The 13,750-nt window shown below is 44.9% G+C and overlaps 1 protein-coding gene and 1 long non-coding RNA gene across 2 annotated transcripts in view; one reads left to right on the top strand and one right to left on the bottom strand.

Moving 5' to 3' along the window:
- The window catches only part of LOC309626659, a 191,802-nt gene that overhangs the window by 92,740 nt on the left and 85,312 nt on the right, over window positions 1-13,750 (bottom strand). The window lies entirely within an intron of this gene.
- TDRD9 (tudor domain containing 9) overlaps window positions 1-13,750 on the top strand; it is a gene marked incomplete at its 5' end in the record, with an annotated part of 112,210 nt that overhangs the window by 69,093 nt on the left and 29,367 nt on the right. Inside the window, 10 exons of the mRNA XM_082387599.1 lie at window positions 1,378-1,475; window positions 2,029-2,160; window positions 3,130-3,295; window positions 3,384-3,447; window positions 3,524-3,587; window positions 3,993-4,037; window positions 4,721-4,774; window positions 6,986-7,102; window positions 8,647-8,754; window positions 10,722-10,822. Of these exons, the coding sequence (XP_082243725.1) occupies window positions 1,378-1,475; window positions 2,029-2,160; window positions 3,130-3,295; window positions 3,384-3,447; window positions 3,524-3,587; window positions 3,993-4,037; window positions 4,721-4,774; window positions 6,986-7,102; window positions 8,647-8,754; window positions 10,722-10,822 (949 nt within the window). The remainder of the gene's footprint in view (window positions 1-1,377; window positions 1,476-2,028; window positions 2,161-3,129; window positions 3,296-3,383; window positions 3,448-3,523; window positions 3,588-3,992; window positions 4,038-4,720; window positions 4,775-6,985; window positions 7,103-8,646; window positions 8,755-10,721; window positions 10,823-13,750) is intronic.

Here is a 13,750-nt window from a genome sequence, read left to right as displayed (position 1 = left end):
CTATTATCTGTGTGTTTTTCTCTCCACCAATACCACACTGTCTTGATCACTGTATAGTAAGACTTATCACGAAACAGATGGATTCCTCCCACTTTATTCTTCATTTTCAGAATTGTTTTAGCTATTCTACTTTGCCTTTCCATATAGACTTTAGAATGATCTTGTCTATATTCACACACAAAAAAAGCCTCCTGTGATTTTGCTAGGAATTGTGTTAACCTGTACATCAGTTTGTGGAGAATTGATATATTTGCTATGATGAAGCTGCGTATCCCTGAACATAGTGTGTCTCCCTTTATTTAGGTCGTCTTTGATTTGTTTAATCAGCATTGTGTTATTTTCAGCATACAGATCCCTGTATATGTTTTGCTAGATTTACACCTAAGTATTCAGTTTAATTTGGAGGGATTATAATGATTGTGATGGCATTTTTAATTCCGGTTTTCACATGTTCATTTCTAGTGTATAGAAATGTGATTGATTTTTGTGTGTTGGTATTGTGCTCTGTGACTTGCTGATTTCACCGATTAGTTCTAGGAGTTGACTTTGGTTTTGTCATTACCTTGGGATTTTCCATTTAGACAGTCCTGTCATTTGAAGATACGGCGGGTAGATGGTGGCGGAGGCAGCAGTCTGGACTCTGCACTCAGTCTCCTGTGTCAGGACAGGTGGGTGGGGGCCGAAGGGGGCAGGGGTCCAGGCTCCACAGGTGGGGAAGGAAAGCTCCTCCCTGGGCTGCCCCATTTTTTAAAAGCTGAGTATTTGTGAAGGATCCCCCCTCCCCACCTGTCTCCTCTCTCTCAGATTTTATTATGTTTGGGGATAAAGGAGTTTCCATTGCACAAGCAATACCATCACAAGAGAACAGTCGTTTATAGGATGGTCTCCGTGGTCCAGGCCTGGTTTTGAGCTGTTTGCATGTGATCACTCATTTCATATGAAGCCATTGTCTTGAAGGACGCCTTTGCAGAGGTGTTGGGATGGGTAACAACCAGCCGTTTCACTGGGGCTTCTCTTGCCAACTTGATTACTTTCGTTTGGTGATCTCTGTATTTTTACCAGTATGAACTATGCATTTGCAGGAGATGTGTGGTATTTTAAATGTTTTGATTGCCATTGTATTTTGGGGCCAAGGTGGTTCTCTTTAGAAATATGCATTGGATTTTCCACTATACATCACTGAGTAGGAGTCAGCACTTAATCTGTATATAGAAGATCACTTCTAACACTGACTTATACTGAAGTTTTTACCAAACTGACCTGGTTTGGTAGAAGATAACGGAAGTTTTTCTTAATATTTAATGGTTATTCTTAAATATATCTTTATGCTAGTGTTAAAGTAATTAATGCCACAGTTTGAATGTTTCTCCTTTGCAGGCCGTGCTGGACGAGTGTCTAAAGGATACTGTTACAGACTCATATACAAGGATTTCTGGGACAGCTCCATCCCCGACCACGTCATTCCTGAGATGTTGGTAATAAACTTTGGTCATCTTTATGACATAGTTTGTTTTTTGTAGACAGTTTTGCTGAATAGTTTAAGTAATATAATTTTGAGTGTCATGTGATTTTGATCCCAGAAAAATTACTTCTGATCAAACTTGTCTTTAATCACAGAACTGACTTCTGTTCACTAAGCACCAGTGAGGGACTTGACACCCATGTCACGTTTCTGGCCCCATAGGAGGACTGTCCACAGACGCTGCTGCTGTGTGCTTTTATAGTTCGTGCTGTGGAACTGGCTTCTGTCTTTCCTCTCCTGCCTCTCTCTCCTTTCTCTCCCTCTCTCCCGCTTCCTCTCCTTTCTTTCTCACCCTTTCCCTTTTCCATCTTGCCTTCTTTATCTCTCTCCCTCTCCTTCTCTTCCCCCATCTCTTCATCTCCCATTTCTCTCTCTTCTTCTCCCACCCCTTTCTGTTTTCCTTTCTTCTTTTTCTCTACTTCTCTTTCTAAAGTACTAGTCATGTGAATAGGTTAATTGATTTACTTATTTTTACTGTTTCTAAATTTAAGTTTTGTTCTTTTCAGCGTTGTCCATTAGGAAGCACAATATTGAAAGTGAAATTACTTGATATGGGTGAACCGAGGGCTCTGCTGGCAACAGCCCTTTCTCCACCTAGCCTGAGTGACATTGAACGCACCATCCTTCTGCTAAAGGAGGTGGGACCATCTGATACTTGTTCGTGTTAGGAAAAGCTAAGATTTTTTGGGTGAATTTTAAAAGCTTCATACTGTGTATATCTTTAAGGTATTTTGACAGTTGTAAGTAATCAGCATTTGCTTGGAAAAGCATGTCATGACTAATTTTTGATTCCAGATTTTATATATGTTGTTCAGACCAGCTTTGTTAGTTGTCTGAAGCTGAAGCTCCTACTCTCTCACCCCCCCACCCCCGCCCCCCGACGGGGGATTGCGGTTTGTTGGCGGGGCTGAGAAGCGCTGGATAGGAGATGCAGCCGTGGAGCTCTGCTCTCCCGCCCTGGCTCCGCCAGCCTCCTCCCCACTTGCCCTCTGGTTCTGCTCTTCACCCTCATGCTGGCCTCTCCTCTTCCTGTTGCTGGGAGCCCTGCTCTGCTCCTGCGCGTTCTCTGACTCTCCTCCGACCCGCGCTCCGCTCTCGCTGCTTGCAGTGAGTGCCCAGTGCCCCGGCCTCGGCGCCGCCACCTGTTGGGGCTGTGGACATTCTGCCTCGGGCCCTCAGAGCTGGGGCTGCCTCTGATACCTTGGGTACCTGCTTGGGCGTCCGTAAAATACACTTAGTCAAGTTGAGGACGTCGTTTTCTGTGCACAGTCTGTACGTTTTGGCTGTGAGTGACCACGTGATGTGGTGGTTGGAGGTTTGGTTTAGTGCTGTGCGTGCCATGTTCGTTAAATCTGGGACTTAAGTAGACTTTTGTGGGGGTAGCTTGAGCGTCACCTCCCAGCATTAAAAAATAATAAAATGTGTTCTGAGTATCAAAAAACGAATTAAAAAACTTTAGTATCAATCTTTCATAAGTTGACTTAGGTATCTTTTAGAACCTTATTCACCAAAATTTGGTCGTTTCCTGTTTTAAACTCCCTGCCTTAAGGAAGAAAAGAGTGTGAATAAATCAGTGCTTGCTAATCGCACTAATTTATTTTATAAAGGTTGGAGCACTTGCGGTGAGCAGGCAGAGAGAAGATGAAAACCCCCATGATGGTGAATTGACCTTCTTAGGAAGAGTTTTAGCCCAACTTCCTGTTAATCAGCAGCTCGGTAAACTCATAGTCCTCGGACATGTGTTTGGCTGTCTAGATGAGTGTGTTATTATAGGTGAGTGTGGGAGCTGAGAAGCGGTAATGGAGGGTAATGTAAGGCTGCTCCAACAGTCTTACCTTCTCTTTGTTTTTTCTCTTGTTAGCGGCATCTCTTTCTTTGAAGAATTTTTTTGTGATGCCTTTTAGGCAGCATCTTGATGGATATAGGTATTTAACATTCATATTTTTAAAAGTCATAGTGTTTTAATGGTGTCCAGTGACACTCTTTGTCGTCTGTTTACAGGAACAAAGTGGATTTCTGTGGCAACAGTAAGAGTGACTGTGCTGCGCTTGTCGAAGCGTTCAGGGTAGGTTTTCCCAGTGCGAGCTGTGAAGGCGGCTGCCACCGCTTGTCAGCACACGCCGTCTCCACCGGAAGCGCCATGAGGGGTGCCGATGTCCAGTAGTAAGCAAAGTGTGTTGGGAGATGGGGACTTCCCTGGCGGTCCAGTGGTTAGGACTGCACGCTTCCACTGCAGGGGGCGCAGGTGCCATCCCTGGTCGGGGAGCTGAGATCCTGCGAGCCTCGCGGCACAGACAAAAAAAAAAAATTGTGTTGGGAGAAGAAGATGAGGGTGGGAGTCCAATTCTATGAAGTAGATTGGAAAAATTAAATTTGTAAATTTTCTGTGGTCAAAATGTGTTGAAATTGGACTTAAAAAAATTCGGTTAGCGAATAAAGTATTTTGAAACTCTGGTTCATTTGTTTTTAGGCTTGGCAGACTTGCAGACAAAGAGGAGAGCTGCGGCATCCGAAGGTCAGTGAGCTGTTTCTTTGTGGATGGCTGCCTGTGTCATGGAAGCTTCCCGAGCCTTCTCTAGCTCAGCCTCAGCGCTGTGTGTGAACTGGCAGCGTTCAGCCTGAGCGGAGGTCACTGTGGACGGTCCTCAGAGGCCGCAGGCCAGGGCAGCTCCTGGGCCCACCTTCAGCTGCAGTCACTTCCCAGAGGCAGCCGCACTGCCTTTCGCCCACCCCTGGGTAGTAGTGACCCTTCCTGTGTCAGGAGCCTCTTAGCTGCCAGCACTAAATACCTGTGGGACGTGCCTTGGCGTGTTGGCTCAAAACTGAGAAACCCAAAGCTTTTCCTTCCGCTGTTTTCAGCAAAGTTTTAGATAATGGGCTTGAAAAAACCAACCCGTTAGCCTTCATTTTTTTGGGTGGGCGCGGTTGCATGTTGTTCTTCTCCTTCTAAACTGACTAGGTTCAAAAGATTGTTGATAGGTCTGTGTGTTTAAATTTGCCATGCCTAGATGTATCCTTAAAATAACTACATGAGTTACTCGTGAAAGCCACCTCTTACAGAGTCAGCCATATTATTTTTCTTGCTGGTATATATTCTTTTTGGGATATACTTTTAGCTGAGATACATGTATTACAGTAGCCAAATTAGCTGTAACTTGTTACATTAATATTGAATATTATCCTTTTATGTATTTAAAGGATGAACTTGACTGGGGACGGTTAAATTACATTCAAATCAAGAGAATTAGAGAGGTAAGTTATAAATTCTTTGAATACAAGTAAAGATGACTTATCAAATGTTTATCAAGTACCAGCAATACCCAGGGTAGCAGAGAGTATTCCAAGAAGTACATCCTCGTTTCCAACTTTGGTAGAATTTATGTGTTAACATTCATGGTTACAGTTGACTACAGCTGAAGGACACAGATTAAGGTCAGCAAAGGTAAGAGGCGGGTGGGGAGGAGCCAGGAGAGACCAGGGGCCAGCTTGCAGCTGTCCTCTCCCGGTGGAGTCGTCTGGGCAGCACGATGTGTGACAACCCCCGTGAAGTACCGCAAGCCAGGGAGGCTGTCCCAAGCCTTGGCGTCCAAGGTTTTATTGAGGGTTGATTACATAAGTGTGGGGTGCCCACATGGCTGACCTTAACTTCCTTAGTTTTTAGCCCCTCCAGAGGTTACTGATACTGTATGGCCCCACCATACAAAGGTCACATTGCTACCATGAACTGCTTGTTGTGTCCAAGGCCTCAGGTAAACAAAGTCACTCTTACAAGGCGGGATATTCCAAGGGCCTGGAGGTGAACTGCCAGGAGCCAAACCTTTCTTTGGAATGTCCAAGGTGTGGACACCTGGGCCTGCTGACTTAATCCTTTACTGCACAGTTTGCAAGATAATCTGTCTGTTTTATTTTTATTTTCAGAGAACTTACTCTTCGTTTGGTTTGTCAGTTTTACTGTGCAGGTGTTTTGAGGGGAGGGGGAAGGTGGAGGATTTCAAAGAATTGATTTTTAATTTTTTCCATTAATTTAGTTTTTCTGTGTCTCTTGGTTTACGTTTTTAGTCTTACTGAGATGAGAATTAAATTTATTAATACTTTCAAGCTTTCTAATTAAAAGTATTTAAAGCTGTGAATTTTCTTGTGAGCACAGTTTGGGGCACATCTCATTGATTTGTGACATGTAGGGATCTCATTGTTATCCCTGTCTGTAACTTATTTTAGTGTCGGTTTCCTCCTTGATTCAGAGTTTTTAGAAGAATATTTGAGTTTCCAGGTAGAAAGAAATATTTTTAGGTATCTTGTTTTTTTGTTAATATTTTTGTTTTTATTGCATTTTGATCAGAGAAAGTGACTTGCATAATTTTTAGTTGATTTTTAATTAGAGAAGTTGTATGTATCAATACTACAGCCTTACAGAAGATTTATTTTTTTTGATTTTTTTTTTTTAATAGAATTATTTATTTATTTTTGTCTGCTTTGGGTCTTTATTGCTGCACGTGGGCTTTCTCTAGTTGCGGTGAGCGGGGGCTACTCTTTATTGAGGTGGCTTCTCTTGTTGCGGAGCACGGGCTCAAGGTGCACGGGCTCAGTAGTTGTGGCTCGCAGGCTCTAGAGCGCAGGCTCAGTAGATGTGGCGCACGGGCTTAGTTGCTCCACGGCATGTGGGATCTTCCCGGACCAGGGCTCAAACCCGTGTCTCCTGCGATGGCAGGGAGATTCTTAATCACTGCACCACCAGGGAAGTCCCCTGTTAGCTTGTTTTTAATCACAAAGGAAGTATACGTTTATGGCAGAGGTTTCGGAAGTGTTTAAAGGACTTAAAGCAAAGGCTGTGATCATGGTCTCCTGTTCCTCTGACACCTGTAGATGACTGTGTTTGTGCATTTGCAGTGGTTTCCTGTGTGTGCGTGTGTGTTTATAAACTGGGATCATGAAGCATATACAGCTTTGTATCCTGGTATTTTCTGTTAATATTGTATTGAGCATCCTTTCCATTCTTTATTAATTAATCTTTAATAAGATGGTTCTTTAAATGAGTTTTAAAATTTTTTCATTTATTTTTTGGCTGCATTGGGTCTTTGTTGCAGTGCGCGGGCTTCTCATTGTGGTGGCTTCTCTTGTTGCGGAGCACAGGCTCTAGAGCATGCGGGCTTCAGTAGATGTGGTGCGTGGGCTCAGTACTTGCGGCTCGCAGGCTCAGTAGTTGTGGTACACGGGCTTAGTTGCTCCACAGCATGTGGGATCTTCCCAGACCAGGGCTCGAACCCATGTCCCCTGCATTGGCAGGCGGATTCTTAACCACTGCGCCACCAGGGAAGTCCTAATAATATGGTTCTTAATAGCTGCAGTGTTCCATCCCATAGACATACTAATTCTTTCCCCATTATGTACTGCTTTTCTAGGGCGTTTGCTATTCTGAATAACATAATCACTTGGAGACATCATCTCCCAATGTGTTTTTCTTAGGTGGCTGAATTATATGAAGAATTGAAGACTAGAATCTCACAGTTCAACATGTATGTTGATTCCCGGCGGCCTGTCATGGACCAAGAGTATACATATAAGCAACGATTCATCCTGCAGGTACTCTGGAGCTTCCTGGGTGTCTCTTTCTGGTTCTTTCTTCTTATTAGGTCTCGTGGTTTTGACAGTGCTTATTTCCTCCTTTTTTTTTTTTTTTTAAATGATTTGGAAAGCTTACAGTTATTAATTAGAAATCTGATGGCCTTTTTTATTATTATTTAATTAATTTATTTATTTTTGGCTGCGTTGGGTCTTTGTTGCTGCGCCCTGGCTTTCTCTAGTTGCGGCAAGCGGGGGCTACTCTTCGTTGCGGTGTGCGGGCTTCTCAGTGCAGTGGCTCCTCCTGTTGTGGAGCACGGGCTCTAGGCGCACGGGCTTCAGTAGTTGTGGCTCGCGGGCTCAGTAGTTGTGGCTTGCGGGCTCTAGAGCGTAGGCTCAGTAGTTGTGGTGCACAGGCTTAGTTGCTCCACGGCATGTCGGATCTTCCCAGACCAGGGCTCGAACCCATGTCCCCTGCATTGGCAGGCAGATTGTTAACCACTGCGCCAGCAGGGAAGCCCTATTTCCCCTTTCTGATACAAATCATGCCTCACAGGAGATTTTAGGTCCATAGTGTTCATGCTGTGTTTGGGCACCAGGAAGAACTCTGGTTTTACCTAGTTTAGGTTTTCCATGTCATTGAGTTGATGATCCAGACCCATTTCTAATCTCTGGAGGAGTGTTTCTAAAGACTGCTAAATGTTATTACTGCTTCTGGAGAGATCCTTTTGTTTTGGCTTTTAAGAAAGTAAAAATGCTCTTAATATTATTATGTGGCTCTTCCCTTGCATTGAAAAATTATTTTAACTTTGGAGGCCATGATCAAATTAGCTTGTTGGATGGAACCTTCTAGGCATTGTGTAGAGGGAAATGTGTCCTAGAAAGGTGACCAGTGCTTCTGATGTAGGGGCTCAGAGGAGGAGTACCTCTTATATGTGTCCGTGTGTTGGCTGACGCATACAGAATTGGGTTCTAGGTGGATCCTGTAAACTGGGGGATGCTGGGAAATGGAGTGTTTTTCTGGATGTAAAATTACTTGAAGTTCAGGAGAGAGTCTTCCATGGGTGTATGTTTCACATGGTTTATTTTTATTGAAGAAGGGACTCTTCGCAGCATGCTTTTAGAAGTGAATATTGGATGCAAGCCTGCTGCTCTAAATTGAAGTGTCTTAATTGTAATTTTATCTAAACATTTGGGAAAGGGCCTGACCCACAGAAGTAAGTGTGTCAGGGAAAATGTAGAAGAAGTTGGCTAACCCCCAGGGCTCTGTGTGTACAATCATTTGTATCCTTGTTCAACTCACCACTCTTTTCTAAACCTCATTCTGAGAAGAACTCAGGCTCCTTGGAGGAAAGACATGTAGAAAGTGTTTCGGTTATGGCGAAGTAACCAGAATTGTGACTTTCTGCTTGATTGGTTTAAAGGTCCAGTGTTCCTGTGTTTTTTTTTTAACATTGAACTCATCTTTTATAGTGTAGATGTCATTCTGGGATGAGATTAGTATATTGGTGAGATAAAGTGATAAAATAATGCTGTTACTTCATGAAAATAAGTTTCTCTTCCAGGTTGTATTGGCAGGTGCTTTTTATCCAAATTACTTTACTTTTGGGCAGCCTGACGAAGAGATGGCAGTGAGGGAGCTGGCAGGCAAAGACCCAAAGACAACCATTGTGGTAGGTGGAGAGATGGGCAGCCTTCTCTGGGGTGGAGGCCGGGTGCCCAGTTTTCGGATGAGCTTCGTTCCAATGTGGCGAACACGGAACATTTTATTTCCCCACTTGTCTCTATTTTTTATAAGTACTAAGTGGATTTTTTTCCCCTAAAGTGAATTTCATGGCTTGTCTGACCTTTTCACATGCATCCACTAGTTCCTCAGTCTCGCTTCCTGTTTTGCAGACCTGGCCTTAAAAAAGAAAGCCTTGCAGAGTTAGGTATTCATGGCTAACCTTGACTGCTCATGTCCCATTTTGAAGGATTTAAGATACTTCTCCATAAATTTAAGAACATTTAGTTAATTGACAACTTCATTTTACTCAAAGTAAAGAGTTATTTGGTTGGCACCTTTGTACTGTGATTTAAACTCTGATCCCCATTCATGCTTAATAGAATCACCTAGAGAGTGTTTGTTTATTTTGAAATTCAGATTTGAGGCCCCGTGGCACAGAATCTGAACTAGAAAGTGTGGCCTGGAAATTAGTGTTTAACATGAGCTTTGGGCAAATCTGATGGTCAGTCCCAGGCACTGACTATCAGATCAACATTTGTGGACCCTTTGTTTAAACCTGAGCACAGGATCACTTCAGGGTAGGCAACTGGCATAAAGTATTTGGGAATCGGGCTTTTATCGGACCCTGGGTTCCATTACCGGCCTATATCTAATAAAGGGGGTGTAGAGCACTTGGCAGAGTTCCTGGCCTAAAGTAAACATGCCGTCATTGGCAGCTCTTACTCCTCTTGCTGTTTCCATCACACTGTTACTGAAGAAGTAAGAGTTCACGAGGGAGAGGGTCTCTGCAGAGCACTGGAGAGGCGCTGGTGCTCACACTGGGGACGAGAGGCAGCTGAGATGCAGTTTGTACCTGGGGACGGGTTTTACCTGAAGGGGCGGTCATTAGCTCCTTATTGCTCTCGAGGAAGTGTGGCCGGGCCTCTGCTCGTACTGACCTTCATGGCAGACCAAGCCCTTCTGGTTGGCTTCCTCTCACGCCTTGGTGGTGCTCCCTCCCGACCTGTGCCGCGGGGTGGGGAGGCCCCACAGCACGTTTCCTCAGACGTGGGCTGCGCTTGCCTCCTTCAGCCACCAGGCAGCCTGTTCACCTTGCACTCTGGGGGCCAGAAAGTCACCTGCTGTGTGCGTCATAAAAACTAAGTGTGGCTGGTGCTTACATAGTGCTTATCATCTGAGAGGGCCTTTGTCGAGTGCTTTTTACGCATTCTTCTCTGAGCTTCACGTTGACTCTCTGAGTCGGGGACTTATTGTCCCCCTTAATAAGGGATGTGGCTGTTGGGTCCTGGGGTGGCTCCGTAACTTTTTGCCTGCAGAACCCTGACAGGCCAGGACAGGAGCTCAGACCTGAGTCCCCAGCCCTTGCTTTTCAGCCACCCACTGCCTCTCATGGAGCTGTGCTGGGCCCTGAGATAAGCAGGTCACGGGGCAGGGGACTCCCAGTTTCGCGCGGGAGCTCGGAGCACAGATCGCCCTGATGGGAGGGAGAAAGCGCACGGACAGGGAGGGGTTGCTGCAGCTCCTGTCCGGTTAGCGCTGCCTGCGGGGCGAGGACGCACCCCCTCCTCCACCAAGTGGTGCATTAACCTGTAACGTTTAAGTTCCCGCTGCTGCCTATATAGAAATACTATGTTTTAAAAAGATGTATTTAGTCAGCTTGGTTATTTTAAGGTAAAAATGAAAAATAAGTCTTAACTTTTCTGTTTCAGACTTTTGGATTCTTCTAACAGGGGAAGAATTAGCCTTTGTTTAACATGTATTATTAAAACTTAATTATAATTTAAAAGTCATTAGTCCTTAAATACCGTGCTGTCGGGTCTACGTCTTGTGCTTAAAGACAGCGTGCTCTGTTTTTGTGAACATTATGACTGTGAGCTCTGTCTGCTCCTGTTAATGCAGTGTGGTGTTTTACAGCTGAAGCACGTTCCTCCCTATGGATTTCTCTACTATAAACAACTGCAGTCTCTCTTTAGACAGTGCGGCCAAGTCAGATCCATCGTGTTTGATGGTGCAAAGTAAGTAGTGTATTTTTGTAATCCACTGCAATTACGAAAGAACCACGAGATTTTATGTTTACAGGGGCTGATTCTTTCAACTGGGGGCGTGTGGAAATGGGTCGTCAGAAAGGCTGCTGAGGACAGCTCTTAAAGCGTGGCTGTGGTTTATCTTGTTGTCAGGAGCAGTTTATCTTCTCTTTCAACCACGTTCCTCCTAAAGGACGTCTGATGCTGAGAAGGTTCAGTAGCGTGATGAGGTACAGGGTTGGCGCTCTGGAAGTGCGCTGCACTCGGGCGCGTCCATCCGAGATTTCACAGTAAGTCGCCGGCCGCCAGAGATGCCTGCAGGAGAGTTTATCTGCTGATAGTCATTTAGAACTTACATGTTCTAAATATTTTTGGAAGACAAATATTGTAAAACTCAGTTACATTTGGCCTATTTTAATTGCAGATAAGAAGTAAGTGGTTTTGGAGTATCACTTTGAGTTTTCATTTCCAAGAGAGACTGCTTATGCACAGAAAAGGCTATTACGGTTTTTAAATTGATTTTTAATTTTTAAAATTGGAAAAAATTTTCTCGTGTCCTACACATTTTATTTAATTTACAAAGCTTTGTAAATCTAGTAAATAAGAAATACTTTTAGTTTTTCTTTGATTAATGTCCAATAGCTCAAGTTGAGCATATTCATTCTGCTTAAATTTTGGATTAATTGCCTCACACATTTTAAGTTCCATTCCTGTGATTAATATATTGATTTTCTTTGTAAGCATGTAAAGGCCTCACATGGCAAATATATAACCGTAATAAGTAAAGTCTTTCTAGGTGCTGCTAACAACCGTTACAGATTTAATTAAACTTACAGTGTCTCAAGTTTTCTTAAATATTCTAATATAAATTAGCAGTCAAATTCTTAATCACATATACAAAATTACTTACTTAAAATTGGATTCTCGTAGCTAAACCATCTTTCTTGAATATGGAAAGTCCGTTTGCCTCACTGAGACTCCAGTTCTGTGTGCGTGGGTGCTCTTTGGACTGATTTGGATGGTGCCGTCTGGGCTCTCACTAAGCTTGCAGTGGCCTCTTTCCTTAATCCTTACTGCTGGATTGCGTTCGGTGTTCGTTTCTTCTTCTTGCTGTCAGGGATATCTATATAGGTATTTTAATTATATTTTACTCGATTCCTCATAGATTTCTGGTGTTCAGTCGTAATACCAATGTCTTACCAATTACTTGGGGATGTAACAGTGTTCTTCTGGTTATCAGTTCTGTGCATCAAATATTAAAGGCAGAGAATGACATAAAATAGTTATTGAGTCAAGACTGTCCTCCGCCTTGGGATCCAGCAGGGCCTGCTGTGTGCAGGGCCAAGGGCACTGGAGCACAGGTCGTACGTGGGCGCACGGTTTCCTCCTGTGAGACATTTTCAAATTAGTGGTCGGCGTGGAGAGTAAAATCGGTTCCACAGATGTTTGCCCATCGTGAAGTGTCCTGGGAGAGGCCTGGGGGGTTGGAAGAAGATATTGTATCTGAGGCTCAGAGTAGGAGCAGTGACATTCACCTGGGCCTGCCTCTGGAGGAGTTGGAGGGGCCTGGAGGGGAGGCAGCCCTGGCAGGTGGGGCAGGAGCCCAGTGTGAGCGGAGCTGTGGTTTGGGAAAGCGTAGGATTTGTGCCAGGCACAGCCAGAGCCCTCTTGCCAGGAGCTGGTTTTGTGTCAGATTGAGCCTGAAGAGTGGGCATCAGGCGCTGTCTTTCGGATGGTATTTGTAACCAGCTGACGAGTATGAACGTCAGTAGTGGGTATTTAGAGAGCCCTGAGTGTTCTGACTAGAACTGTGTTTTGTAGAACTTAATCGGGGAGTGATGAAGAGGAGAAGAAGCCGTCCAGCATAAACTTGGCAGTTGTCCAAGCCGAGGTGACTTTTGACATGAAAAGGAGGCAGCGGATGGGAGGGAAGAGCTCTTGGATTCGGCTGTTGATGGCCTGTGGAGGACGAAGACGAGAGAGGAGCCAGCGAGGGCCAGGACTTCAGCTGGGGGGAGTGGACAGGAGGGCAGGGCCGGGGGCTGGGGGGGCGCGGGGAATGTCACGGGCTTGGCTCTCTCCACGTGTTGAGTTGAAAATACTCAGGGAAGATGAGAGTCTTGGAAATGTGCTCTAGAGTATTTGAAAGAAATTATTTCTAAGGAGAGACTTAGGCTCCTTCTAGAGAAAGATGGCAGAAATGGAAGTGAATAAAGGGAGCTGAGGACAGGAGGAGAGTGCACGTGCTCACTTGTGAGCTCACCCAGGGTCGGTGGAGGAGGGCTGAAAGGGAGCCGAGGGCAAGGGGACAGTGCAGTGGAGACAGGAGGCTGCAGAGAGGCCAGAGGACGGGACGGGATGGGACGCGACAGGCCGCTTTTCATCAGCTCAGGGTCCTTCCAGGTCACCCAAAATCACGCATTTCCATGGCAGTAGTTGAAGCGGTCATAAGTCTGTTTTTCTGAGTATGATGTTTTGCTCCGGGAGATTTTGACATGCATATACAAACAAATGTAAACTTGAAGCTTTTTTCCTTTTTACCAGGAAGTGTCTGGCAGGCACCCTTACTGCATGTTTTTTTTTAAAATTAATTTATTTTTTGGCTGCGTTGGGTCTTCGTTGCTGTGCGCGGGCCTTCTCTAGTTGCAACGAGCGGGGGCTACTCTTCGTTGCGGTGCATGGGCTTCCCATTGCCATGGCTTCTCTTGTTGCGGAGCACGGGCTCTAGGTGCACGGGTTTCAGTAGTTGTGGCACATGGGCTCAGTAGTTGTGGCTCATGGGCTCTAGAGCGCAGGCTCAGTAGTTGTGGTGCATGGGCTTAGTTGCTCCGCAGCATGTGGGAACTTCCCAGACCAGGGCTCGAACCTGTGTCCCCTGCATTGGCAGGCAGATTCTCAACCACTGCGCCACCAGGGAAG

This window comes from Balaenoptera borealis, assembly GCF_965194805.1.
Source record: "Balaenoptera borealis genome assembly, chromosome: 3".
Lineage (NCBI taxonomy): Eukaryota > Metazoa > Chordata > Mammalia > Artiodactyla > Balaenopteridae > Balaenoptera > Balaenoptera borealis.
The sequence above is the reverse complement of the archived record's forward strand: the minus strand, read 5'-3'. Positions and strand labels throughout refer to the sequence as shown.